The 26,339-nt window shown below is 40.7% G+C and overlaps 1 protein-coding gene across 4 annotated transcripts in view; it reads left to right on the top strand.

Moving 5' to 3' along the window:
* Positions 1-26,339, top strand: part of ARNT2 (aryl hydrocarbon receptor nuclear translocator 2) — an 85,772-nt gene that overhangs the window by 20,663 nt on the left and 38,770 nt on the right. For 3 of the 4 annotated variants that reach the window (XM_015873074.2, XM_015873076.2, XM_015873077.1), the window contains 5 exons: positions 273-320; positions 3,171-3,215; positions 5,819-6,032; positions 7,622-7,835; positions 24,307-24,409. In XM_015873074.2, coding sequence (XP_015728560.1) covers positions 273-320; positions 3,171-3,215; positions 5,819-6,032; positions 7,622-7,835; positions 24,307-24,409 — 624 coding nt within the window. The remainder of the gene's footprint in view (positions 1-272; positions 321-3,170; positions 3,216-5,818; positions 6,033-7,621; positions 7,836-24,306; positions 24,410-26,339) is intronic. The other variant, XM_015873078.2, reaches the window with a different exon arrangement.

The raw sequence follows: 26,339 nt of genomic DNA, 5'->3' as shown, positions 1-26,339 counted from the left end.
TAACATTTCCTATTATTTGTTCATGTGGGCAGTGCAGGTTTTTGAAGAGCAGAGTGAGGGTTTATTTGTTGTTTGTTTGTTAACCTGTGTTAGTCGTGTTCATGGCTCCATCCCAAGCTACTTTTGGAGGCATCTGGAGAGTGAGACTGGAATCTACTGACATTAACACCTCCAATTAAAATACAAAGTAAACAAGACTGAGAACTTGCTTGAATGTGCACATCACCATTGCCAATTTCATGGTTACATATTTGGAAATCTTCCTTTTACAGAATGGATTTCGATGATGAAGATGGGGAGGGACCCAGCAAATTTTCAAGGTGAGCCTTTATAAAGAGTTGGCCAAATAGTTGACTCTTTTAGTGGAGGAAGACAGCTGTTTCACTACTGCTATTCTAAAGTCTGTTGGTGACTTCTTCAGCCCACAGCCACTCAACTTGTCTTAAATTCTAGTTAGTTTTTTACCTGCTTCCTTTGCGGATTAGGCATACTGGCAGAAATGTGCTTAGTGTAGCTGTTGGCTTGCAAAGCTGACTGTATGCTTGTGTCAGAATTTCATCTGCAGCTAAAAACTGCTATTTTTCTCATTTGGTATAGCTTAGTATTTCAGCTGCTATAAATGAACTTTGGTTATTTGACATTGCTGAAGTTGTCTTTCTGCCACTGAAAATGAGTCTTATTTTGAACTCAGTTCTGATGTTAACTACTTGTTAAGACCATATGACAGATCCTCGAGGCGTGGATAATGTTATAGTTAACGTGGAATATTTTATGCTAGAAATGAAAACAAGCATTAAAGCATCATTGCCATTTTTCACTTTTCCTTTTGTTCTGATCACACTATCTGCATTTTTTTCATCAGAAACCAAGTGGCTACTCTTGGAATAGGTGCTTTGAGGCCTACAGATAACTACTGATCACTCAAATTGTAATTACAACTAGATGGCTGCAGACATATTCAAACACAGCTGTCACTGTAGGGTTTTAACATTATCATCCTAGCCAGTCTGAAAGAAAAGTGTGCTGAAGATGTGCTGTAGCACCATAACATAACCTTGTAGATGGGGCCAGCAGCACTCATATTCAGCTGTTATCATTTACTGAATGCATGTTCCAGTCTGTGGTACTAAAACTGATGGTCTGAGGGCTAGACCTAACACCTTCTGGAGGGTGCCTGCTGATGGTATAAGATTTGTGACTAATTAGGCCTAATTTACGCCTGCAGAATTGTCAGGGTTTCTACACACAGCGCTACACACTTTCCTGGCTCCAGCCTGGCTTCAGCCTTTGAAAATTTGGGGGGGACAGCCAGTATTTACATAATTTTTTTTGGAGCTGTACGATGTGCTTTGCTACATCTCTGCTTTTAGATACTAGATAAAAATGTGATTTTTAGATCCGAAACGCTGTAGAAATCCCAGATGGTTCTACTTTTGGAGAGGGTACAGAAGAACAGTGCAGAGGTGGAGTACCATGGGAAGCACACACTCAGAGAGGTCAGATGTGGGGCTGGAAGGGAGAAAAGAGTAGCGAAGACAGCAGCATCTTGAGCAGCCAGCCAGATAAGGATGATCAGGCAAACCCCAACCTAGGGCAGCTCTGTAGATAGCAGCGTTAGCATGGTGCTCCATGTGGGTTAACACAGCTTGCTTCTCAGAGAGCTCCCAGCCAGCTCAGGTATTTGCATGGCTTGTCACGGGCACATGAAGACGCATGTACTTCTCACCTGATGGCATATGGTGTTTCCTCATTGAATCTGTCTTTTTGTTTAAACTTTGTAGAGCACAGTATGTTCTCTGGGCAGATTTAAGTGGAAGAAAGTGATGTTTTCACTTGAATGTTTTGAGGGTGCTACTGCTGAATGTAGAAAGGAGTGCAGCTCAGGTCTCAAGCTTTTGCATGAGAGCACAAATGAGTTTTAATGAGGAAGGAAAATAAGTCTCATAGAAGATTTTGCATGTTTTGACTACTTAAAATTACTTTCAACTCATTTGTGAAGAGAAAAGAAAAATTATTAGTATTTTAGAACAGAAAAGATGCTTTCTTACACCATCTTTACTTATTAGGTAATATGTAGAAGCTCCATAGTCTCTCCTTAGTAGTAAGTTACATAGTTTTAGAAAGACTTAATTCTAATACAAAATCTGACTTTGCTGTTGAGCCATAATACTCTCAATTCTAGAAAAGCCATTTGCTTATTTTGTTTTATTTCTGTGTTTCCAAAAACCTACATTTTCTGTTTTGTAATGAGAGTTTTGACTTCTCCAAAGGTGTTTTTTAAGGCGCAAAAACGTGTCTTTTTGTAACTGCTTTAGCAAAATTGATTTCAAAGGCTTTTATGCTTTTCATAGGTCAGGGAAATGAGGAACATGTTGGTTTTTTTTAGTGGAATGTTGCATTGCTGCCTGTCTCCAGGTCAGAAAGAATGAAAGTTTAATCACATGGGGCTGAAGTCCCATGGATCTGGGTGTCCTCCATAAAGTTGGCATTGATTTGCTGCAAGTATCTGTTTGGACATCAGACTTGTGTTAATTCAGAAAGGAATGAGGTGTCTGCTTACTTTTAGGGATCTCAGCCAGTTATAATTTCACTTCTATTTACCCAGCAGTTTCATGCCTGCCCAGCTTTTGCCAGTCTTTCCAACGAGTGGTACAGTGTAGATACCTACTAGAGCTTCTTTTCTGAAGGCATCTCTGTATAATGCGTTGCACTTCAGTGTGTGTCTCTCTGCCCTGCCATGTTATCTGTAGACCATCAGTGCCCTCTGCTGAGTTGTGGTTGCAATCTGGAAAAGATAACGCTCTTCCACTTCCAACATAGCAATGAATATTTCATGGGCTGCTGTTGATAGAAGCTCAGTGGTGCTTTCTGTAATGGTGCTGGTTGTGAAGTTTCCCAGGCAATGAGTGTATGTTAGTGTTTGCATAAATACAATGAAATGTATCTTCGGCTGTTTTTTAAATGTACAAAGGAAGTTTTTGAATTGGCATGGCTTGGAAGTTCCATTAAACTCCGTTGTTTCTTTGCTTTATCATTTTCATGCCCTCATTTTTCTTGCTGGTTTTTTTTTGGTAGTAGTTTGCAGTTGTGAATCTCTTTGCTTTCTGCTGCGTGTTGACTTTATTAAGTGTATAACCCTTGTGAACTTACTTACTGTCTTTTGTTTATAGGTATGATGGTGATCAAATATCTGGTGATAAGGAAAAGTTTGCAAGGTAGGCATGTTCCTGAGGGGTCTCCTGCTGACAGAAAAGAAGGGAATGATCATATCCAAAACATCTCAGTATGTGTCTTAGATTAGAGAGCTGGTTATTTTGTTTCTAGGTGGGAAGATGATCAAAGTACTCCTGACACAGAAAGGATAGCCAGGTACAAAGAAAGAAAATAATTATTTCCTCCCAATTTTGTTTTCTATGATGCCCTTCAGACTGATCAAAAGTAGGAAGGGTTGGCTGATCTAGGCATTCTTGAAGTCAGAAGCACAAACCTCGGACCTAGGTGGGTTTGGATCAGCTCCCACAAACTCTCAGAATGTAATGTTCCTCCAAAACCTCCCTGCAAAAACAAAGTTAGAAGTTGCAGGATTAGGACATCATACTGTGCGCATGTTTACGAATGCCAGGGTTCCATGGGCAGGCCCTTTTGGAAAAGGAGCACAATCTGTCTTTTAGGAGTTGAAGTTTGAGCTGGTTTCAGGAAACTGTCAGAGTTTTGTTTGGTTGATCCCTTTCAAAGCCAATTGGTTAACGTGCTGTTGCTTTTTATGATCATAAATAAAATGGACCATTGAATATTCTTATTTTTCTTCTTTTTCTTTTGCTGTGTGTTTACACTTTACAGTAGTTGTGTATAATGATTAAGAGTATCAAGATAATTTAGTGGAAGATTAGGGGAAATACATATATAAATGTGAAATACATGTTGAATATATGTGCTTTTTGTCTCTTTTGTCTCTCAGTTACCATTTCTGTGGAAATGCTGAACTTAGATCAAGCTTTCATTACGTAAAAATGCATTTTTCTTCCTTCTGTCCATATTTACCTGCATATATATGCTGAGTTGTACACATGTGCTCATATGTACACACACACTGTCACGCAGGATGTTCTGCTTTTGTGTGCAGTCTGGCTCTCACAGGCTCTGTTCTCTCCCACAGATGTACAGACCGTGCAAAGGCTGCATATCAGCCCTTTGGAGTGGAAAGTTTCACTGTTAAGTTATAATAAATAGCTCAATCAGTAGTGACCTTATCCAAAGGACTGCATGTAATTTACTAAAACGCAGTGGCTTCTCACTGCAGGCGTATGTTCCTTGATTTCATGAGTATGGGTGTAGTAGTATAGGCATCAGTAGGAATAGTAACTGCATGTAGCCCTAACACATAGCATTTCTAGATACACTGCCTCTTGTGTGTAACACCTGTATATACAGGAAGGAGGATACAAGCAGGGACGTAGGGCAAGCCCATGCACTCCTTTATTTCAGAAAGCAGCATACTGCAGCTTAGATTTTTCTTCTCATTTTAAGAAAAGGCTTTACTATTAAACCTATTGCAAAATGTGCCAAACCTTTCATGATATTCATAACATTTGGTTTCAAAACATGCTGGTATTTCTTTTAAAGTTGTGTTGTTATACTGATCAGTACTGGTGGACTCTCCATGTTATCACCTTTCACATCTTGTTGGATCAGCCAGCGATCCCACAAGAAAATGCCAAGCAGAGCTCATTGAAATCAGTGGAAGATGCTGCTTTGACATCTGAAGCATCACATACCTGTTGTATACTTGTATTTAGCTGCCATCTGACAGGTACAGTATGTGAAAAATAAGTGCTAGGCACTGGAGTATTCTAGGTCTCTTTAGACCATCTCTCACAGTTATATGTGCTGGTGATCAGACAGTGGTGGTTTGCAGTAAGAGAAAACTGAACTCTGAGATCTTCGCTCCTGGCAGGCTTTGGTGACTGTCAGCTTTGAGAATTCTCAGAGTTGGCTCACCAGCTCAGTCATATGTTTTCTATAAAGGATGAGAACATCGGAGCTCAGCCCTTAGCGGGGCAGCATTGAGTGCTGTCACTGTTACTTCCCTGCTGTGTTAGTTTGTTCTTGTCATCAATTCTGACCTATGTCTGATGAGCCAGATGTTTACTTGCTGTCTTCTGTATTTATTTTATGTATGTACTTATTTATTTAATGTAGTGTTGCACTGTATTTGGTCCCAGTCCTACAGTCTGATCCTGCAATATCTCCCTGCAAGCGCGAGGCCTTGTACTGGGAGGTTGGACTTGGCACACAGCATTAGAGGACATGGAGATCTTTGTCATTAAGTGGGTGTTTTCAGCCAGGACACAGGGTTGTTTTTTTTTCCCTTCATGGTGAGGCACAATACAGTCGCTAGTGAGAGCTTTCCTCTAAAGGAGGCCTCCCATGAGCATAGCCAGCACCTTGAGCAGGGACTGGATGGTGTGTGGTGCATCACTCCTTCAGCAAATTTGGGTCTTTGGCAGGAGTTGGCAAGTGTAGCTCATATCTTTGTACTTCCATTATTTGTCTTCAAGCCAGAAGAAACTAAACACGTTAAGAGATTAAGGCCAGAAACAAGCAGTGTGGAAATTTGAGTTCTTTCCACTGCTATAGGCAAGTCATCCTTCTGTGGCTTGAATTATCTTGCTATAAACTGAGAGAGAACAGTGCTCAGCTTTGTAAAGCACTTCACTCTCCTGACTTGATAACTAAAAAACAAATGCAAAGTATCTCCATTTGGAAATCTCACGCTGATTATGTCTGCTTTTCTGTTGGTGTTTCTCTGAATGATCAGGGAGAATCATAGTGAAATTGAGAGACGCAGAAGAAATAAGATGACGCAGTACATCACGGAGCTGTCTGACATGGTGCCCACTTGTAGCGCGTTGGCTCGTAAGCCTGACAAGCTGACAATCCTTCGGATGGCTGTTTCACACATGAAATCAATGAGGGGCACTGGGAACAAATCTACTGATGGAGCTTACAAGCCATCGTTCCTTACAGAACAGGTAGATCTTTTCACTAATGTCTGTTCTGGTTTGTGCTTGTTTAGGTTCTAGACAGCTGAACTGGGCTGCGATGAATCCCATCTGTAACATCTGGGGTACTTCACTGGTTGCATTTTTAGTGCAGGAGGGAAGGTGCATCCAGTTCTTGAAGAAAAACTGTGTTTGACTGAATGCACTGGAAATTCCTACCGTCTTCACTGTTTGTGAAGTCCTGTGGGTGTAATGCACATTTTTGTGGTCTGAACAATTTAAGTACTTACACATGTAAGTTATGGCTAGAGGCAATGCTTTTTTTCTCTTAGAGAAACAGCAGCTGCTGCTGACTTCTCAGTATTCATATCTCTACTTGTTTTGGCTTTCCTAATGCGTGATTCTGGAGGTGCTGTGCCATTCAGCTGCTTTTTGGTAGGGACACTTTGCTTACTTAACATTGCAGCTTGTTTTTTGAGCCTTGCAGAATGACATAATTTATTTTAAGCTTTGTTAATAATACAGTCAAAGCGGGTCTCATTATCCTCTGTATAGTGCAACAGTGAGTTTTTTACTTAGTAAGATGTTCAGAATTGGTTTGCTTGCTTTCTGGTGAAAAAGTTGAAGCCAGCAGTAATCTTCATTCTGTGAAGTATTTCTTGAGATGGGTTATTCATTCTTTGGGGCCTTAGCAGAATTCATCAGGTTATATATAGGTTATACCTTACCAGGTAGTATCTGCCACTTGCACACTGTCTTAACCTGAATTGGGGTGTGGATTGTCCAAAGCTCTGTCTCGGTTCCAGATGCAGTAACTGGTTGCTCTGTCTTACCGAGTCCTTTCATTCACTGTAGCCACCAAGCAAGAGCTGTGAAGCTTGTTTTCTGTGAATTGGGGTAATAGTTGTCATCTTGTCACATGAGAAGTTCTCAAGCTCTGTTAACCTAAGGTAGCATGTCCACATAATGCATACAAACAGCTGTTGGTATATGCAGTTCAGACTATTGGGTGTTCAGTCCAAGTAGGTGTCTGAAAGCGAAGGACAGGTTGGAAAAGGAAAGCAAGAAATGATACAACTTCCTTGTGCTCAAACATCCTAATGGGAGAGGAGGCTGGGGATTCCCATCCTTGTCCATGTTACAGTTTCTGTCTCTCATCCAGTGACTGTTTAATTTACAAACAGAGCTTATTCTGAGGGGGGGAAAAACTCCACAAAAATGGAGAAGAGGGCTTGTTCATGTCTTTCCAATTAAATTACCCAGGACATGTAATTAAAGGATGAAGTTGCCATATGAGTTACAACTTTTCATTTACTCAGTACTCTTAAATAAATTTTAAATGCTAGATACCAATCATGCAACATACAGCAAGTTTTACTTAATTTTCCTTAAGTGATGAAAGATAATAAAGGAAAACAAAATCTTGTTTGTTACTAAGGTCAATTTATGTCTTGATGCAAACTTGAATGTACTATTATTACAACACTACAAAGAAAGCTTCTCCCAGTGTTTTGATCATCTACTAAAGTCACTAAAAAATAGTATTCTTTGGCACTGGCAGATGTGTTATTTAATTCTCTTTTCATGCTGTCCTTCTAATCAAATCTCTTCTTTGGAAGGAACTGAAACATCTTATCCTGGAGGCTGCGGATGGGTTCCTGTTTGTGGTTGCAGCTGAGACTGGGAGAGTCATCTACGTCTCGGACTCAGTGACTCCCGTGCTCAACCAGCCGCAGTCCGAATGGTTTGGCAGCACGTTATATGAACAGGTTCACCCAGATGATGTGGAAAAGCTACGGGAGCAGCTGTGTACATCTGAAAACTCTATGACAGGTCAGATATGTCCGAAGTGTGGTTCATTGTATTACGGATCCCTGCTGAGGTTTTCTGGCACTCAAACAACTGTTTTACAAATCTCTTAAAAATTGAGTTCACTGAGATTATAATGCCTTTTTCTTGAAGGCATTGAAGTAATATAAGTCATCTTTTGTATTACTGCATTTTGTTTGTCTTGAGTCAAATCACTTTTGTGTAGCTCTACCTTCAGACTTCTGGCTTGGGTAGGTTTGGAAACTGAATTGTTTACAGGCATCGTCTGGAAATCTAGATTGTTTTCCCTTCATCCTCTGTGAACTTGTGACTTCTTTACAAGTATGTATTTCTTTATGACAGTGTTTATTTTGAAGGCAAAAATCATCCTTGAGACTTTTCCATTTTCATAAAAGCTCCTTGTGGTTTGCTAACGGGAATCCTGGAAAAAAAAATCCAGTGTTTGGCAGCTGAAAATCTGGTGTGGATTTTAAACAAGAGTTCTGCTCCTGTAGCAGTGGCGTAAGTTAGCTGCAGTTGACAATGTGTTATTTAACACAGAAAACTAAATCATGCTTGTAGTATAATTCTGGCTTTTACAGTTATTCATGCTTGAGGCTGCCAATAGTGAACTATCCTGTCTTTAATTGAATATGCATATGTCAGAGCTATCAGAAGTAACTAAATCTATTTTAACTCAAAATTGGGAAGGGGAAAGCTCAGCGTCCCTTTTTATTCTTCCATGTAATGTGTTTATAGCTAAAAAACAAAAGAAAACAACAACTGCAACTAGGAGAACATTACACGTAACCAAATCCTGATCAATATTAAAGGCACATAATTTCTCCTTGCTTTAGTAGTTCAGACTTCTGACCTGGTTTGCTGGAAGTTTTGTTGTGTTTCATAACTCAAAGGACAGTGAACCAGTTTTGAGTGAACCTGCACACTGTTTACAGCTTCCATGTTAAAACAGTGCCAAATTCATGGTTTCCTGTGGTTTGAATATGATGTGGTTTTGGCAGAGCGTTCCTCTATTCATATTGAAAACTCAAAGCAAAATTCTGTGGTAAAAATCCAGATGGATCAAAACCAAACAAATGATTAGGGGAACCTGTGCAGAACAAAACAGCTGAGTTCTGTACCACCTTAAAATGTGTATGTGAGATTTGCAGAAGAACACAGTCACTGTTTTTACTATGTAGTGTGTAACTCATTATAATGCACGTAGCATTTTCCTAGAGAAGTGCTTACTTCAGAACCTAGCTGAACACTCGCATTTAGACTTCCAGAAGTGCTCTGATGGTTATTGGGCTTAACCTGCACGAACTAGAGCAGAGCTAGACAAATGCTGAGCAGTTCTGAAAGTCCAAGTCTCTGTTTCTTTCATTTTTCTTTTCTTTTTTCTCTGAGCTCGTCTTCAGCCACTGGAAAGGGAAGTTCAAATAATGGTATTTGTAGGGCTAAATCCTTTTTTTCCTGTCTGAGTCTTTTGGAGTTGTCAGATTGCCACAGAAGTCTCATAAATCAACAGCACAAGGGCAGCAAAAGTTTTCCCCAGTGCGAGAGAAAAAGCCAGTTTAGAGCCAGGGTGGCCAGCTTAACTGCAGTCTTAAAGGTGTGAAGTCCAGCTGGGTGTAGAAGAATGCTTTTTAGGGATTGGTATGTGTAACTACAGCAAGTGAGTGAGTAATCCGCAGCATAGTAGAGTCCCAGCAAGCAGGTGCAGGTAAGAACAGTTCACAATTTGTCTTAACTGTACAGAGACATTGTGCAAGTGTTCCTGTGCAAAGTTACTGTGGTTGCTTGTGCACTGCAATTCTTGACCCTTGGAAGTATCATTAAATAAGAGCAGTGCTTCTCTTTATGGACTGTTAGCTAAGCATCAGTTTTGTTTTAAATAGCATGCAGTAGGATGTCAGGAGCATCACTCACTCCTTGAGATGCCTTTTTGAGAGCAAGGTCATTCAAGAGTCTGTTCAACCAGTTCTGCTTTCCTTCCTGTGACACAAGCCATAACAGCATTGTAACAGATAGGAATAAATTGTAGTGGACTGAAATAATGAGTGCTTTAGTGAGTTTTTTAGAAGCAAGTCAAGTAGGCAAATGCACTTCCTCTAAGTCAGTGTTCACCAAACCGCTTGGGCAGCCCGAAGTCTCTCTAGGCTTTCAAAAGTTATGTTTCATGAAGAACAAAGGCCAATGCAGACTTGAAGGAGCTGTAAACTACAAGGCAGAGAGCCATAAGTTTTATTTCTTTCTTTATTTACTTGTTTATTTTCCTTCCCAAAGTGGAGTTCACCACAGGCAGCAGGAAAACCACATTGTTTAGTGGCCTCTGGCAGTTGAATACAGGGGCTACTTAAAAGAAGGGATTTTCAGGTGAAAGAGTAATGAAGTGCTAAGATTTAACTTTACTCTCTTCCTCACCTTCTCAGGGTCTGTTTTCTCAACACAGTGTCCTTCCTCCTTGAGCCCTCAGACTGAGGAAGTAACGACAATGTGTTGATGAAGGAGAGCCTTCATTTGCATCAGGATCAGAGCAGTGTCCTCTGATTGTATTTGTTATCAGCTCTGATAATTATCAGTGTATTTCTGGAGTTTTCCCAGCACCTCCTAGCAATCATGTCTGGAGCATCTTATGCATGACCCCAAGAACTTGTGAGGCTGCCATTGCCAGAGGGAAGAGAGAGAAAAGCTGATGGAGAAAGCAGTTTTCCTCTCACATTTCTACCCTCGGGAATGAGACTGGGACTGTGGTTGCATGAGCGTCTCTTTGGCAGACGTACCAGCTTATGCAATGCTCACCTCATTTCACCCACTAATATTTTGGTGTTTGCCATGACTCACTGTAGTACCAGATAAAGAGGCCGGTCCAGCTGAAAGCTAACCTAAGCAAAAAAAAACCAACCCCTTGTTTGTAGTTGAGAGCTCTTTGGCTTGCCTTATCATGGGGTTGTTTGAACTCTGTGCTAGCACAAAGGAGAAGCAGGGAATAGTTTTGGATCAGGAGAGGACAGGACTTCAGGAGCAGTAAAAGCCTATGCCAAACTGAAGTGGATGTTTAACTGTGGAGTTAAAACCATGATGTGTTTGTGGAGTTAATTGCTTTCTCTATTTTTAACGCTCAGGATATGCAGAAGGATGGATAGTTTCTATTCCATTTTATTCCCGTGGAGATTTTATTCCCTGGAAATGGAACAATTGTCTGCTTGTTTATTGTACATTAATTGCTAACACATTGGAGCAATGGGAAAGCTGAACTGTGGTGTGTGTGTATGGTTTGAAATGCTCTAGAAAAGACAGCAGCTGAGACTTGACAGCAACAAATGGTCTTCCCAGGAAGCTTGTTTGTATTATGGATGTGATTAATCAGAATGGTGTAGATATTCCAAGTAATAATGTATTTTCCCTTTTTGTTCCTGGAAACCTGCAGCTGGGAAGAGCAAATCACATTAAATATACACAAGATAAAAACAGCAGTAGGATTCCTTCACAAAGGCATCTTTGTTCTCAGGGTGCACTGATGATGAAACTGATGAATGCTGGGGTAAGGATGCAGGTTCAGGAATGGAGGTTGTGAACTGAGTGAGTAATACATGGCATAGTAGAGTCTCAGTGCAAGCAGGAGCCTCTAAACTGCTCCAAAAACAAGTCTCCGATGGTGTGGAACACAGAACTTAAAGTAGTAAGAAAGACAATTTCTGAAAAATACCTCCGTTATATTTATTCCCCCAAAACTGACTGAGGAAATACTGCAGAAGGCCTGCTCGGGATGCTGACGTTCAGCAGTCTTTGCAAACTGCGTAGCAAAAGGGTGCTGAAACTGTGTACCTGTGACAGTGAAAACCAGAACCTCCACAGCTTTCATTTTCAAGTGACTTAAAAGTGAGTAAGTCAGTTCAGTTGCTAATTGAAAAAGATTGAGGTTACTTCTGGGCAGGACTTGTATGCCAAGTTTAGTCTTGGCATGATATTTCATTGCTGTAATTTATAAGTACTAAAAAGTAGAGTTTTATGATGGAAATGGTGACTGACCACAGAAAAAGTTGAGCTGATAGGTATTATTTTAGAAGAAAAGACCGTTGTGTGACACTTCGCAATGATTCATGAGTACCATGGAAGCATGAGTCCAAATTAGTTGAACAGAGGATTGGATTGAGGGACCTGTCTCTAGAACCTTCAAGTAATGCTTAGTCTCCTAGTGGTGGTTTCAGCAATTGCAGTTTTCTGTCCAGCTGCAGAGCTTGTTACTAAGCCCAGTTTGTATGTAGAGCCACAGAAACCTAATGGTGTAGTTAGGAGTCAGATTGTCTGTAAAAGAAAACAAGAGAAAAGCAGTGTTTAACTCAAAAGAGGGCAGTGCCAGAGACCAGTGGAGAAGCAAAGCGAAGAGCACTGAACAGATGGGAAATGCTCAATAAATGGTAAATAACCATATGGGAGACAAGATTAGGAATAACTTCTCTCTACAACAGATGCATTTCCTGAAATTCGGCACAGGAATTTTTGTGCTCTGGGTTGTTTTGTACCTCCATGTCAGCCTTCCTAATCTGATTTCAACTCGGTCTTTCATGAGATTTCTTTCCATGCACACTGGTAGCCTATGAATGCAAACATGACTTTGATGCATAGGCAATATTTGGAACTCCCACTCAAATTAATGAAAATCCAGATGAGACAAAGAAGAGTTGGATGAAATCCTTACTTGGCTTTGCGTGCAAAATTCTTTCAAGGGATTCAAAAATTCACTTGAAGCATGCCCAGAAACTCAGCTCTGGCAGACAGAATGCCATTATGCCTTAAATGTCATTATCAGCAGTGACAGTAAAACTCACGATTAATGAGAAAGTGATGCGTTATCAAAACATATGATGACTGGGATGGCTTCTGCAACGTGTAAGCAAACCAAAGAGCTTCTCCAAATCTGTTTTGGAAAATTAGGTCCACCTGTTAATTTAAAAGTTGTCTGTCTATAGAGGGATCAGTGCCCTAAATTGTATACCAAAAAATAAACTCCGTGTTCTGACAGATTTTCCCTGTCATCTTTCTGTGCTTTGTGGAAATTAAGAGACTTGCTAAAAATGGATGTTTTTCCAACCGGAGCTGTTAACACTCCTTGAAAAAGGAAAAAAAAACCCTTTTTGTTCAGATAAGTGTGTCCTCATTGAGACACTTGACAAAAATGAAGAGTGGTAGTAAAACTTGTTTGGGAATTTATTCTTTGGGCTTTGCTTCTGAAGAATACATTTGTCAGAGATTTATGCATCAGAAGGGCACTCTGCATGTAGAGGGCTGTTTCAACTGGCAGCATTTTATTTACTTATTTATTTTTACTTCTGTGATTTCTCTTAAGTGCGTGAACTCTAAACAACCATCTGCCTCTGAAACGTGCCCAGCCCAGCAGTTTAGGAAGGCAAAGTACAGAGAATTAAAACCAGATCTCAGTACTTCCAATGTTAACATCTTAGCACAGCGTGACTGACCTAGTAAGACCACAAGCCTCTGGACAGGTAGGGAATGAGCTGTATTATTTTCTGTTTTGTGTTTAGAGGGCATTAATAACGACACGTGTCTCTTATTCTGGGATAAAACAGTGGCTCCACCTTCAGATGTTTTCACTTAATGTCCTTGAAATGTAACAACCAGCAGGGGGAAGAGAAATGGCCATCAAGTAAATAACATACACGACAGCAGATAGGTGGAAGAGGAGAAGTTTCCATGTACATGGCGTGAGATGTCCTGAAGTTGTTTTTCTCTTCAGGGCTGCTTGAACTTTGATGATCCACATTTTATGGGATTTTCCACCCGCACACCCACACCCCCACACACCCACTTTATTCCATGGAAGGGTGGAAGCCTGAGAAGGCTGTGCCAGAATTACTGCGCCTGCAGGGGTAGGAAACAGAAATTTGGGGGAAAAAAAGCTCTCACGTTGTCTATCTGCTTTTTCAGTATGTGAGTTCTTGGAATGTACCACCATGGTCACGTATAGAATGTATGACTGATTCACATGAACTGAATATTTTGCATTTGAGACTGGTTTTACTGTAGAAAAGGATAATTCTGGCTACAATTGTGCTCATTGCAGGCAGCTACCAAATCTTCACGTGATACCTGTTTTTCAGTGGAGTTGTGTGGTCCCACCGGCATTGCAGAGAATGAAGAGGATGTTTCAGATGTAAGACTTTCCATCCATGCCAGCCCACTGTTGTGCCATTTTTCCACAGAAAAACATCTGCTCGCAGCTTTGTGGACTGTTTGTTCTGGTAGCAAGAGGATCAGAGTGCCAGCCGGTCATGGCACTGGAACTTGGGCAGTGTCATGCACAGGAATGAGTGGATTTTGGGCTTTAGTCTTTAGTTCATCTGATGTTTGCATATGGGATGAAGGAAATTACTGTTTGCTTCCCCGTTCCCAAACTGATAGCAGGCAAATGGCTTAGTATGGTAGATGCTTAGGGGCAGGAAACAAGCATGGTGTGCATGTATGGCATGTACATCTTGAATATTCCATGGATGTGGCTACAAGTGATGCCCAGTGCCTCTTGTTGTATTTCCAGCTTCTCTTCTGTTGATATTTGATTTGATTTACTACAGTTTGCCAGCTTAGTGGGTAAATGAAGTTTGTCTGTACCTGTAAACGTGATGACACCCATAAGGAAGACAAGGAAAGTTTTAAACATCCTGTGCGTAACGGTAGTTGTGTGAAACTTCATGTTTCCTTTCCAATGGATTGCCGTGTTCTTTAGTTGAAGTGAATGGAACAAATCCTTCCTTCATTTATGGCTGTGAGCAGTGCCTGTGGTCATGTGGTCTTATAGGGGTAAAGCTGGAATTTGTTTTGTGTGTGTGTGTGTGTGTGTTGATCATGTAATAAGGAAAGGACTTCAAGGCCATTTGTACCCTTTGACACAGTAGACAGTACCACAGCAATGGAAGAACCAAGTCAGCACTCAAAAATAGTTACTTTCATATGATTGTATTTTAAATGTATGGTACATTTAATCTCACAAACTTATTCCAAGAGCATTTTGTTTTGCTTTGGTCTCTGGGGCTGTTTCAGGGGGGAAGAAAAGAAATCCCAAATGCTGGGAGAAGCCAGCTATGCATAGAACAGTTCGTAAAGCAACTCCTACACAAACACAGTGACCCAGTGATCTCCCTGCTGCTGAGGCACTGAGATTGGATGGATAGTGCTGGAGGAAAGACTGGAGATAGTAAATTGGATTTTTTTAATGACTTTGCTAATTTTAGTGGTCATTCAATGCAGTTAGTGCCTGTTTCTACTATACAAATAAGGAAGCAGCTTTGGACTAGTATTCCAAGATAGACTTATTACACCTGAATAGCAGTAGGAAATACTTTTAGGGTTGATTTTCAGGTGCTCGGGCATGCATGTCCAAATGGGTTTTGTGGTTTTTATTTCTCTGTAGTCCTCACCATGAGTTTCTCGCTTGAAAACTGCCGTGTACTTAGGTCTGTTATCACAGATGTTTGACCGGATCATTTTCAGTTGCTGGGTTTTAAAGTTTTTGGTTTCCTTTTGAATGTTCAAATATTTATTCAGCCTGCTCTGTTTTGTTATGATGAAATACATGGATTTAGCGATATTTCTGCTTTTGAAAAGACAAGTGTTTTACAAGTATCTTGCCAAAACCTTCTTTGGTTAGCACGTTGCCACCAATGCAATCTGAGCGTGTCTCTTGCAGCCCACTGAAAGGCTTGGATGCCTCAGTGGACACTCGCCATGTGCTGGAAGAGTACGGGACTGTCCTTAACATTTGCCCTATGGAGAACCAGCTTTTCCTTCAGTCTAATTTGTCTGCTGTGCTAATACAATGCACTACAATATTTTATTGTTGTGTGATGGGTCCTAGCTCATCGTGTATCTCCTTAATGGACTAATCCATCATATACCGCTGACTTGTGGAACTCCCCATAACCTGAGTTTAGGACTAGGTGATACTAATTTTTACTAATACAGCACATATTCCAGTTATTTTACTTTGCAAATGAAGTACAAGTCATTCAGAATGCAAGAAGCTGAAGCTGTTTTGGCAGTGTATTTCAGTAGGGCTTTCTGCTGAGCATTCAAATGAAACAAATCGTTTAATTTAGAAGCTACTTACAAGCTTTATGTATTTATTTATTGTGCAGCTGTGAATGGTAAAATAATAAATTTTGTTGTTAGAGTTAGTTTGGATGCCTCTGCTAATGGTTGGAGTAACTGGTTGTGGGGTTTTCGATTCTTTTTCTAGCTGTAGAAAGTCTGCTCTGTCATTTGGGGAGTTTTGTATCTTGGCTCATTGGCAGGCCTAAGCATGGTGATTTTCTCCATTTCCTTCAAATATATTTGATAGCTGTCAAAGAAGTGTTGGTGCAGCTGCCCAGCTCATGGAGCCATGAGCTTGGTGATACTTACTTGTCTAAAAGTACCTACAAAGATCAGAGCACAGCTATGTAAGACCATTCCCCTCCCAATACCGACGTAAGGACTCTGCTAAGCAAGTTTAAAAAGACAGTACAAGGATGGAAATCAGAGAATCACCATCCCAGTTTACAGTGAATGTACTGGAAATAGGGATGTTTGAGGGACAGCTCACACATCTGTATGGCCTTGCAGAAGCCATTCTGTTTTGCACACTGAATGTTTCCCATACATAAGTGTTGTCAAGAGTTCCAGATGCACTTAGTCATTAAAATGCTTTTGCACTTCTTATAACTTAACCTTCAACACGTGCTTTGAATTATTAGCTTGTTTTGTTTTGTTTTTCTCCGGTTTTTCCAGGTCCATCAACAGGGAAACTGCATGTGATCTCTAACACTGTCCCTTCAAATAGTCCCTTAAAATTAATTCAACAGCATGGCTTGAAAGCCCACATAGATTCCTTTTTAATTTGATTAAGAGGATGCATAATTTGTCCAAGACTGTGGAGAATTACATGATGCAGACTGCTTAGTCAAGCACAGCAGAGACCTTTTGGCCTTGTGAGCTTTTATAAGAACAAGTTGTATTAGGCAAACAGCTGTGTAATGTGAGGTGTTTCTTATTAAAAAGTGAGGGGTGGGGGGAAACAAGGGGGGCAGGGAGAAGGCTTTTCAAAGTCCCTTGGCCTGGTCAGTGTCTCCAGTTAGTAAGTAGGAGACAGATGGATTTGTAAAAATAGCTACATTTCAATTGCATTACTACTACTACTTATTTTTTTCTTTGACTTTGATTGCTGCTGATTGGATCTGTTGTTCATTCTATTGTAAGAATGTCATAATTTGACTCTAATGCTTATACAACGCCTTTAGCAATTAGATGATGTAAACCTTAATACCGCTAGAGAGGCTCAAATAGCCCTCCTGAGAAGCTGGGCCAGTGAGAAAAATGAGCTTTGATGGTTTATAAATATATGTGGAACATTATCCGTCATTAAGGGGTAGGTAGTTCAGGAATTTTTTCATGAGTGCAGAGGGAAAAATAGAGCAATGGAGAGCATTTCCTGCTTCTAAATAGCATCATGAACATGGAGTATTTGATATAAGCGAAATATACTTTCCTTATTTAGGTAATTCATTTCAAATTGCATACTGCTACACCAAGAGGTTATCTGGATATATCTGGATATAAAACCAGATAAGTCAGCCACCCAGCCTGTAGTCTTCTCTTGGAAATGTGGCCATGTACATTTCATGTTTAAGCTGATTTTGCCCCGATCAGCACGTAGTCATCGTGAAATGTTATGGAATTTTGGAGTCGCTGTAGATTATGTAATTGAGAATTACCTACAGCTACAGTGTGTTGAGAACTCATATTGCTTATGTGAGCTCAGGCCCTGCACTTCCTGCTGCTGGCTGACTGCAGGCAAGTGGAAATGTTCTCTTGCACTTCACTTTTTTCACCTTTAACAGGAACGAAAGCACGGGTGTCCTTTGGAATTTACTTTGTCAGCTAACAAGAAGTACGTGCTCACAGCCAGTTACTCATTCTGTATATTGGTGTATTTATTTGGTGTATTAGTGATGTTTTATAATGTAGTTGGACAAAGAGTGCGATCTGATGCTGCTTCCTGCTGTGCCTGTGAGAGCAGTGAAGCACATGGCTGTGAAAGCTGAAGCAGCCTCCTAATAACTGTGTGGAAGGCACTGTTGTCTTCAGAGCAAGTGCAACAACTGCATTTTATCCTTGCCCATCCCACAAGCTGTTTGGTTGATACAAGTGCAGGATAATGACAGCTGGGAAGCCCTGTGTGGTCCCTGACTTTGATCCAGGCTGTGTAGGGCTGGCTGATTTATCACTTTATGTGGTGTTCTCAAGGGATGCTGGTATATCATCATCCTTGTGGTTCTGTTCTTCTAGATGTCTGTGGTTATTCTGCATGGCATACTGTGCAGGCTTGCCCACACAGCTCTGTTGAGCCTCATTCCAGCTGAATGCCTACACATGACCTCCAAATGTGCCCTATTTTCCATGTTAAATGTCAGATGGGACAAAAGACCTGCAGCTTGTTCCTCTGCATCTCCAACTACAAGACTCCACACACGCCTTTTCTGTGTACTTGGAGATTTTCAAGAGCTGGAATCACTGCTGTTGTGGTTGTGCCTCATTTGGCTTTTCCCAGTACACTCTTGTTCCACAGTCCTGTCTGCACTATGCTTCCCCGTGCCCTGTTCCACTTAGCTGCCAGTCCTACTGGAGACATGAGTGGAGACTGGAACCAGCACATATTTCCTCCATCCACCTCTGCCTCCTGCTCTCATGTAAAACCTGATGATTAAAGCTGCTTTGCATTGAGCCTGTTGGATGCCTGGAGATCCCAGCAGAAGTTGCACCAGGGCAGGAAGTCCTGTTCAGCAGAAGAGTGAGAAATAGCAGTGCTGGTGTACAGTTGTGCAGGTAGGGTGAAGTCTCCTGTCATCAGTTCCCATCACCTGCACAGTCAGACCAGCTGGGTCCACCCAGACCCTCACCTACTTTCAATGTGTGAACTTAAACAGTACTTATAATGCATAAATCTGAAGTATGAAAGAGAAGAGCCTCCAGTCTGCTATGAACTCATCTGTTCTGTGTCATTACAATCCTGGCAGCAGTTCCACATGGCTGTGCTGCATCTGGTTCAGGAGAAAGTGAGTGTGCTGGGGAATGGCTCTGCCTGCAGGCCAGGGTTGTTTGTGGCAGGGCGTTTTGGTGAGTGAGTTAAGCATCACGAGTTAGCAAATGTTTTGTAAAAACAACCTCATCAAGCTCTTTATTCTAGAACCGCGCATTCTTTGTGGCTTCTCTGTGTATTTTAAAAGCTCTGAAGAATTCGTGTTTCTGTCACAGGTTTAAAAGGTGATTAAAGCGAATACGAAGTAGTAGTGTTAAAATAAACACCAGGTTAGCAGGCACTGCCTGTGAGATGCCTCTGATGTGAGTGAGAGGAATGCTGTGAGTGTTGTCCCTATCTATGTATCGAGCTGCTGAACGGATGCTCCCTTCTTGGAGGGTACTTGGGTGACCAGCAGTGAATGTCTGAGCTGTGGCATTTCCTCTCAATCTCTGTGCATATTGTTTTATTTGTATGTTGTGAGCCACCTCTGGTTTTTATGAACATGATTTCCTGGAGGGAGAGGCACTTTTGATTCTAACGTATGCTTAGGTCATCTGTGATTTTATTTTTTTATGTTGAGATCCACAGGGTAGAAGCTTATTTATTAAACTTAATAGAGCTTAAAACACTTGCTGAGACGTATTAGATATGAAATACAATTGTATCCCTTACCATTATAATGGTATAAATTCTTAAAGCTTTTCTTCTTTTAATTGTTGAATTAATACAGAATAGTTGGTTTGCTCTGTCATGTGCTTACCGAGAGTAATTTAATATAAATAGCTCAATTTTAGGCTGTCTCAGCTTCTTAATGAAAGCATTTTGTTTAGATTGTTTTTAAGAAGAGTTCTTCCAGCTGGTGCCTCACTTGGTGTAATGCTGAGTGTTCAGCAGTAGTTGGTGAATATGTGCAAACTGCTAACAGAGAGGAGGAGTTGATCTTCTGGACCTTGATTACTTGTCCAAAGCAGTGGCCAGCATCTCATATCTGTTAATTTGCAAGGTTGGGTTTCTGGTTGGGCTTCAGCAGCTGGTAGATTTAGTCAAGAGCTCATCTCTGCTGCTGCTTTCTGGAATCTTCACGTACTGATAGACAGCATCAGCGCAGAATGAATCTTTCATTTTCTGACATTTCAGCTTACATTTGTATCTGTGTTCAGAAGCCTCAATACTTTGACCATCAGTTTTCTTTTGTTTGTAGTAATTTCCTCTTGTTTTCCTGTCTCCCTGTCTTGCTTTTTCCGTTTTCATAGCAAGATAAAGATGTTTTCAGTTTTTGTAAGGATTTTTTTGATGCAGTATTCCTGTTTTCTGTTTGTCTTCCCTGAGTAGCCTGCGGAGTATTTTTGATGAGCACAAAGGTACCTTTTGTTATTTTGTCCAAACCAAACTTAGTTTATCCTTCATTTTATTTTGCCTGGAATGAAACGTGCAGACAATCCAGTGGCATAGATTCATTATGAAATGTCTTTGTCCTGCAAAGAGCAAGTTGGATGCTCTTACAGCGTGAGTTTGCTGGCTTGCTGAAGGCTGCTGTGTTGAGGGCAAGGTGAGACTCCTTACATTAGTTCAGATTACTATGAGACTCTATGCAAGACATCAGTCTATCTACTAACATGAGTTAGAGGAAGATGGAAAATTGTATTGTGAACTTTACTGATTTCCTTGTGTGCATGATGCCATTATATTCAAATGTAAATGCCTGTAGCTTTTTGTTGCAGAAGAGGGATATTTCTTTACTGCAAACTCCAGCCCTGGAGCTGGATACCATACGATCGTTTTTGAGAGAGACATTTACAAAGCTACTTGTGCAGAACTCATTTGCAGAAGAATACTCTCACATAACAGGTCTTTCTTTCTAATTACAGGCTGTGGAATTCTTAGGAACTAAAAATCCAGCAGGGAAAGCATTTGTGGTAGAATTTGGTGTAGATGTTTGTGGAGCTTTGATTCCACCAAAAAAAAATTGAAAGACTAATAGAGAACAGACTGTGTTTGATAATCAGGCTATGAAGCCTAGCATGCAGTGCTTATCCATGAAGGAACAAATTTCCAGCAGGCTGGTGCTATTGTATAAAGATGGATTTGAGCCAGACTCCCAGATTTGAAACCCCATGAACTCCAGTAGGCCCAGACCTGTCCTTGGCTTAGGTTCATCTCAACCACTGCAAGCACAGAAAAGATATTTGAACATTCACAGTAGCAAGTGAAGGTCTAAAAGGAGGAAAATACATCTGTGATCTATTGACTGTTTGCACATATGAGGGCTGTGTTACTACTAATTTGAGCATTGGTCCTCTTGATGGCTTTTAGAGCGTCTTTAGAAACACACTGCAACACAAGCAGAAAGAGAATGTTCCAGGCATGCATCCTCCCTCACTGTTTGCATTGTTTGCTGGCTGTTCTCTCCAGTGGGAGAGCTTAGCTTTATTTGACTTCTCTAATTTTACCCCAATAATTCATCTCTTGCACTGTGTCCTCAGCTATGTTACCCCTTCTTACCGCCCTTTCCTGTTGTAGCAGAGGACATCAGCTCCTTGGGTTACATTATGTGTTCTTGCTCAGCAGGCAACTGGAGTATTACAGGTTTAAGCAGCACTGCCGTCTGAGTGTGGTCTCTGATGGATAATTTCAATAAGTGGTCAATTATATCCAGACTAACTCAATTTACGTGTTGGTTTTATAAGCTTGTGGTCGCTTATTTGCTTTCACTTTTGCAGCAGAGTAAACTGTTTTTCTCTAAAGTGTGCAGCTGCTGTAATAAGATGGCAGTGTCAGACGCTCATCTTGCTCTCGCTGTGTCTGAGGGTTGTCACTGAAGCTGGAGAGGGGAGAAGTTTAATGTGGAAGAGAACTACGTGCAATTACCCATTTATGTGGAGCTCGCCGGGGGATTCAGCTGCGGGTGGCAGTGAATTGCATTTCCCTTTTAAAATTGCTCCACTTTAGAAGAAGAAAGGAGGCAAAAAGTGCACATGTGCACTGTGCAGTTGGAGGAAGTTGTCAGAGCATCCTGAAATATTTCTTACAAGACTATAATTACCAACTTTTATATCAGATGTGCATTGTGCGGGTGTCCTGTGGAGAAACTTAAGTGAGTATTTATCACCGAGGAGGCAGCACTTGTGTAGAAGATCAGGAGCACGCAGATAGGAATATTTCATGGCTCTGTGACAGAGCTATCATTGCAGTGTACCTTGAACCAACCTGCATATGTGGAATGATGGAACGGAGTGTAGGATCCCCTGTGTGAGCAGCTGCCGTGTGTTGTTGGTGATACTAAAGCAGGTAGAAAGTGATTTTCTAACTCTGTGCTGGCAGAAGGGGAGCCCTGTTCACACAGTCAGGTGTGGAGTGGCTGAGGAGCCTTGGGAGAAGACATGGCTGTGCTTTGAGACCAGGCCTTGTTGTGCTGTTGCAGCTGCAGACTGAGGTGGTTCCTTTTTCCCAAACCAGCATTTAGCTGTGGTACGTAGCCATGCTGGTTACAAACTCATATCAGTCTCATAGCAAGTTGTTTCCTCTCCTACATAACGCTCTACACACCTGATGTCCTTGGTATTGATAACTTGAAGCTGTGATGGAGCTGGGAGCTGTGTAACAACATGCTTAGGAGATGCCTCTTCTCCCAGGGATTCAGGCTGCTTTGAGCTGAACCAAAGGCTTTGTTCTTCATCTATTCAGCTACAGTTCTCCACGTTTTTAAGGGAATTTGGGCATTAACTTCTGATGATATATGTCACAAATTGTCTGTTCTTTATGTCAGCTGGCTATGTATTGTTACAGAACACATGGATGGCAGACTATTGAAACAAGCTGCTGAGATAACTGTGTCATACCTATGTACCAAACACTTCTCTGACTCATACCCACACCCCCACCATCCCCTGCAGTGATTTTGTAAGCCAGTGCAAGATTTAGACCACTATTTGTTATCTGGTACATATTTCTAAGACATTGCCAAACGAAGTTGAGTTTAAAAACTATGATAATCTTGTTGGAGGCTGCTCTCTTGCCAGAGCAGTTTCTTGTCAGCAGTTTTAAGCTTAGCAGCCACATAGTTCTGAAATGTATTTACAATACATTCCCATTAGCTGTTTGGGTTACATTTTCTTTACTGCTTTTTGACTATTAGTATCACATTTGAGAATTTGTTTTAGAATGAAGAGAAAACAAAGTGCACAGAAAACAGCTATTCTTTGGTTACGTGCATCGCAAATTTAATGTATTTACATATACTGATCTTTAGGCTGCTTTATAAGGACTTGAGTCCCCTTCTTGGGTAGAGGTGAATATTCAGTTAAAGTAATTCTGCTGTGTGTATGGTTGGCAGTAGAGTTATTTCAGAACTGATTTTTTGGACAGAGACTTTTAAGTAAATGTGACGAGGAAGACTTTGACTGTATTCTGTATGATTTCTCCATCTTAGCACAGAGAGGGGTATCTTGCTATAAATTTGCCTATTGTTCTATCTTAGTTAAGGTTTGAAAGCTGGTGGCCGTGATTTAGTTGTCTAGCAGCTGTTTCAGTGCATTTCTCTTGACCACTGTAATTGTTGTGGCTTTATCCAGCCCTGAAGCATTGTGGAACTGGGACAGTGATTCATTTCTTGTCCATTTCTAGTCCATGTTAGTACCATGTAAGATTATGTGTTCATCTGTTAATAATTGAGCTGTAGCTGCAGAAGTCTGTCAGCTCTGTAGAGACATGCGGTAGGAAACTGGGTGATACTCAGACACTGCTGCTGCTGATCTAAAGCTTTCTGTAATAACCACTGCTTTTTGCATTGTCAGGAGAGTGCAAAAATTAAGCTATGATACTGCTGCATGTGCTACCTTTGTTTTTATTCTGGTAAGGACCTTCTCTAAGTTAGTAGCACCGACCCAACTTTGCCCCCGTCTGTCCTCTTCTCGTTGCTATGTCTATCCATGAGGGGGAATAATCGATCTTAGCTATTCCTCACTGTCATTATAGCCCTGAATCTCTGAGGTGTTGTTACAATGGGTTCAGGATAGACATGAAAGCACAGTGAAGGAAAAGCAGCAGCCAGGGAGATGGTGTATGTTGCTTTATCTGCAGTTCTGGGAAGGACTGAAGCAAGCAGCTCAAGTGAAAAAGCTGTTCTTGCTGTCATCATCTTCCCTGTCTCCAGATATTTGACCCTGCCTTAACAGTTGATCTTGGGTTAGTCAGGGAAAAATAAATAAATAATGAAATTATGACTCAGCTTCACTGAGACCATTGGTTAAGCCAGCACATAACAGATGTGAGACAAGAAATGGGCTTTTCGGTTGGCTTTTTTTCCTTCTTTAAATAGGCTAATGGCATTAAGTTTATGAGTGTATTGTCATCTTCTTTTGTACTAAATGGGTTTAAATCTATGTAATAAACATCACTTATTTTTGCTGGCTTTTCTAGGACGAATCCTGGACTTGAAGACTGGAACAGTAAAGAAAGAGGGTCAGCAGTCCTCAATGAGAATGTGCATGGGATCAAGGCGCTCTTTCATTTGCAGAATGAGGTATGTATATATACCTGGTATTTCTGTTGTGATATTCTCAGATTAAAGACTTTGAGTATTTTGTTACTCTCTTCTGACCTTGTTTGAAGACTGAAGCTGTAGTGACATACTCCCATTAAGCATTTCCAGAATGCTTACTTTTGTAACTCTAGTAAAACTGAAACTTGTTTTCCTTTATGATTAATGGCAAAGCAATACCTCATTTGTGTTGCAGTTATTTTTTTTTTCAGTGTGGGATGTTGTATACTATCTCCAGAGACCCTCATGACAACTTCACCCCTGGCATGTAAGCAGTTGTCTCTTCAGGTCAAAGTATTTGAATCAATACTTTGGGAACAGAGCTTTTGCAAGCGTAATGAAAGCCCAACTCTGTGTGTTTTTCTTCAACAAACCAATAATATTAAAAGAATCTTGAAGACAAACAGGAATTCAGCTGCAAATTTGCCAGCTATGGAAGAATTAACCTAAGCCTGGTATGAATTAACTGGAAGTCGGCTAGTTGATTCTAGATACATGAGTAATTGTTAAAGGGTTTTTATTTTGCAATTTTCCACCTTCTCCTGCGTTGCCTGGGCTTCCTGAGAGGTCTGCCTGCTCAATGGTTCTGACTTCTTCTGTGCAAACAGGATTAGTCTCTGTGGTTAGAGGGGGAGGTCCATAGTTGCATATACAGCCTATATCCGACATATATGCTGGGAACAATCCGTGCACAATTTGTTATGGAGCAAGACATGCAAAACAAAATATTTGACACATTACTACAGATGCGTGTGCTTCTGTTAATTGTGGTGGATGTTCTGTGCATCGTGCAAGGAGGCTGAATGTAGGGCATTTGAAAGGGGTTTGTATACTTCATGCCTTCAGGATAAGGTGCTAAAAATGTAGCTCCTCTTATGTTCGCTGTTCTTGAACTGCGCAAAGGATTCCTATGCTTTAGATTTCATAGTGATACATGCAGGCCAATAGCAATAATTTTAAGTCAATAATGAGCATTGGAGGATGCAGTAAAATTGTGTATTTCAATGGAAGTGTTCATCAGACAAGGAGAACATGTCAAGATGAAAGGAAAAAGGCAATAATTGATAATCTGAAGAGGGATTCTCACACCAGCTTTTCTTTGTTCTGTGCAGTACATGAGGTTATAATCTGCAGGAATAGCAGCTGTATATGACTTTGAAATTCTGAATCCAGCATCGTGCACATATCCTCACTCATTATGTTAATGGTGAATTTGTTTTTTTTATACTATAGCTTGTTAGGAAACAAAATATGGTGGCTTCAGACAAAGATTTCTTTAGAGACGTTAAGCCTTATACGTGTTACTCAGTGAGCATCTTTTCTTCTCTAACGAGGAGACAGATATAAAAGTTGGGCCTAATGTCCTATTTACTGCTGTTCCCCAGCTTTTAAAACAACAATTAAAACTGCAGTTATTTCTTCACAGGTCCAGTGCATGAGGGTAATTGTAGACATTCCAGTATCCCCCTTGTTTTTAAATTCTGAATCTTACTTTAATTATTCATTCTTTCTCATTGGCAGTGACTGGTAAACATAAAAACAGAAGTTTAAAAAAGAAACAATGAAAAAAAAGAACTTGTTGGAAGAATGATCGTCAAATAATGTGAACTTTCCTCGTGTTTACTTCTTTTATTGCTATTGTTCATCGCGTCAACCGAGAATGAACTGTTTTCATCTTTCAGGCTATTTACTGAGCTTCAAATGGATTGTAAAATTATGCTGTTAGGCATAGTTAGAAATACCACAACACACACCAGAACAAATGTCCGTTCTGGCAAAGATCAGAGTAATGTCTAAAAATTATAGCTGGTGTGCAGCAGTTGTAATGCTCTGTCCAGGGAAGCTACTGACACACTGAGATCATTTTGTGTGGGTATGATGTGTGGGCCTCACTTGTTTAGTTTTCACCCCT

Source organism: Coturnix japonica, chromosome 10, assembly GCF_001577835.2.
Source record: "Coturnix japonica isolate 7356 chromosome 10, Coturnix japonica 2.1, whole genome shotgun sequence".
Lineage (NCBI taxonomy): Eukaryota > Metazoa > Chordata > Aves > Galliformes > Phasianidae > Coturnix > Coturnix japonica.
Note: the sequence above shows the minus strand (reverse complement) of the source record. Positions and strands in the feature narration are given on the sequence as shown.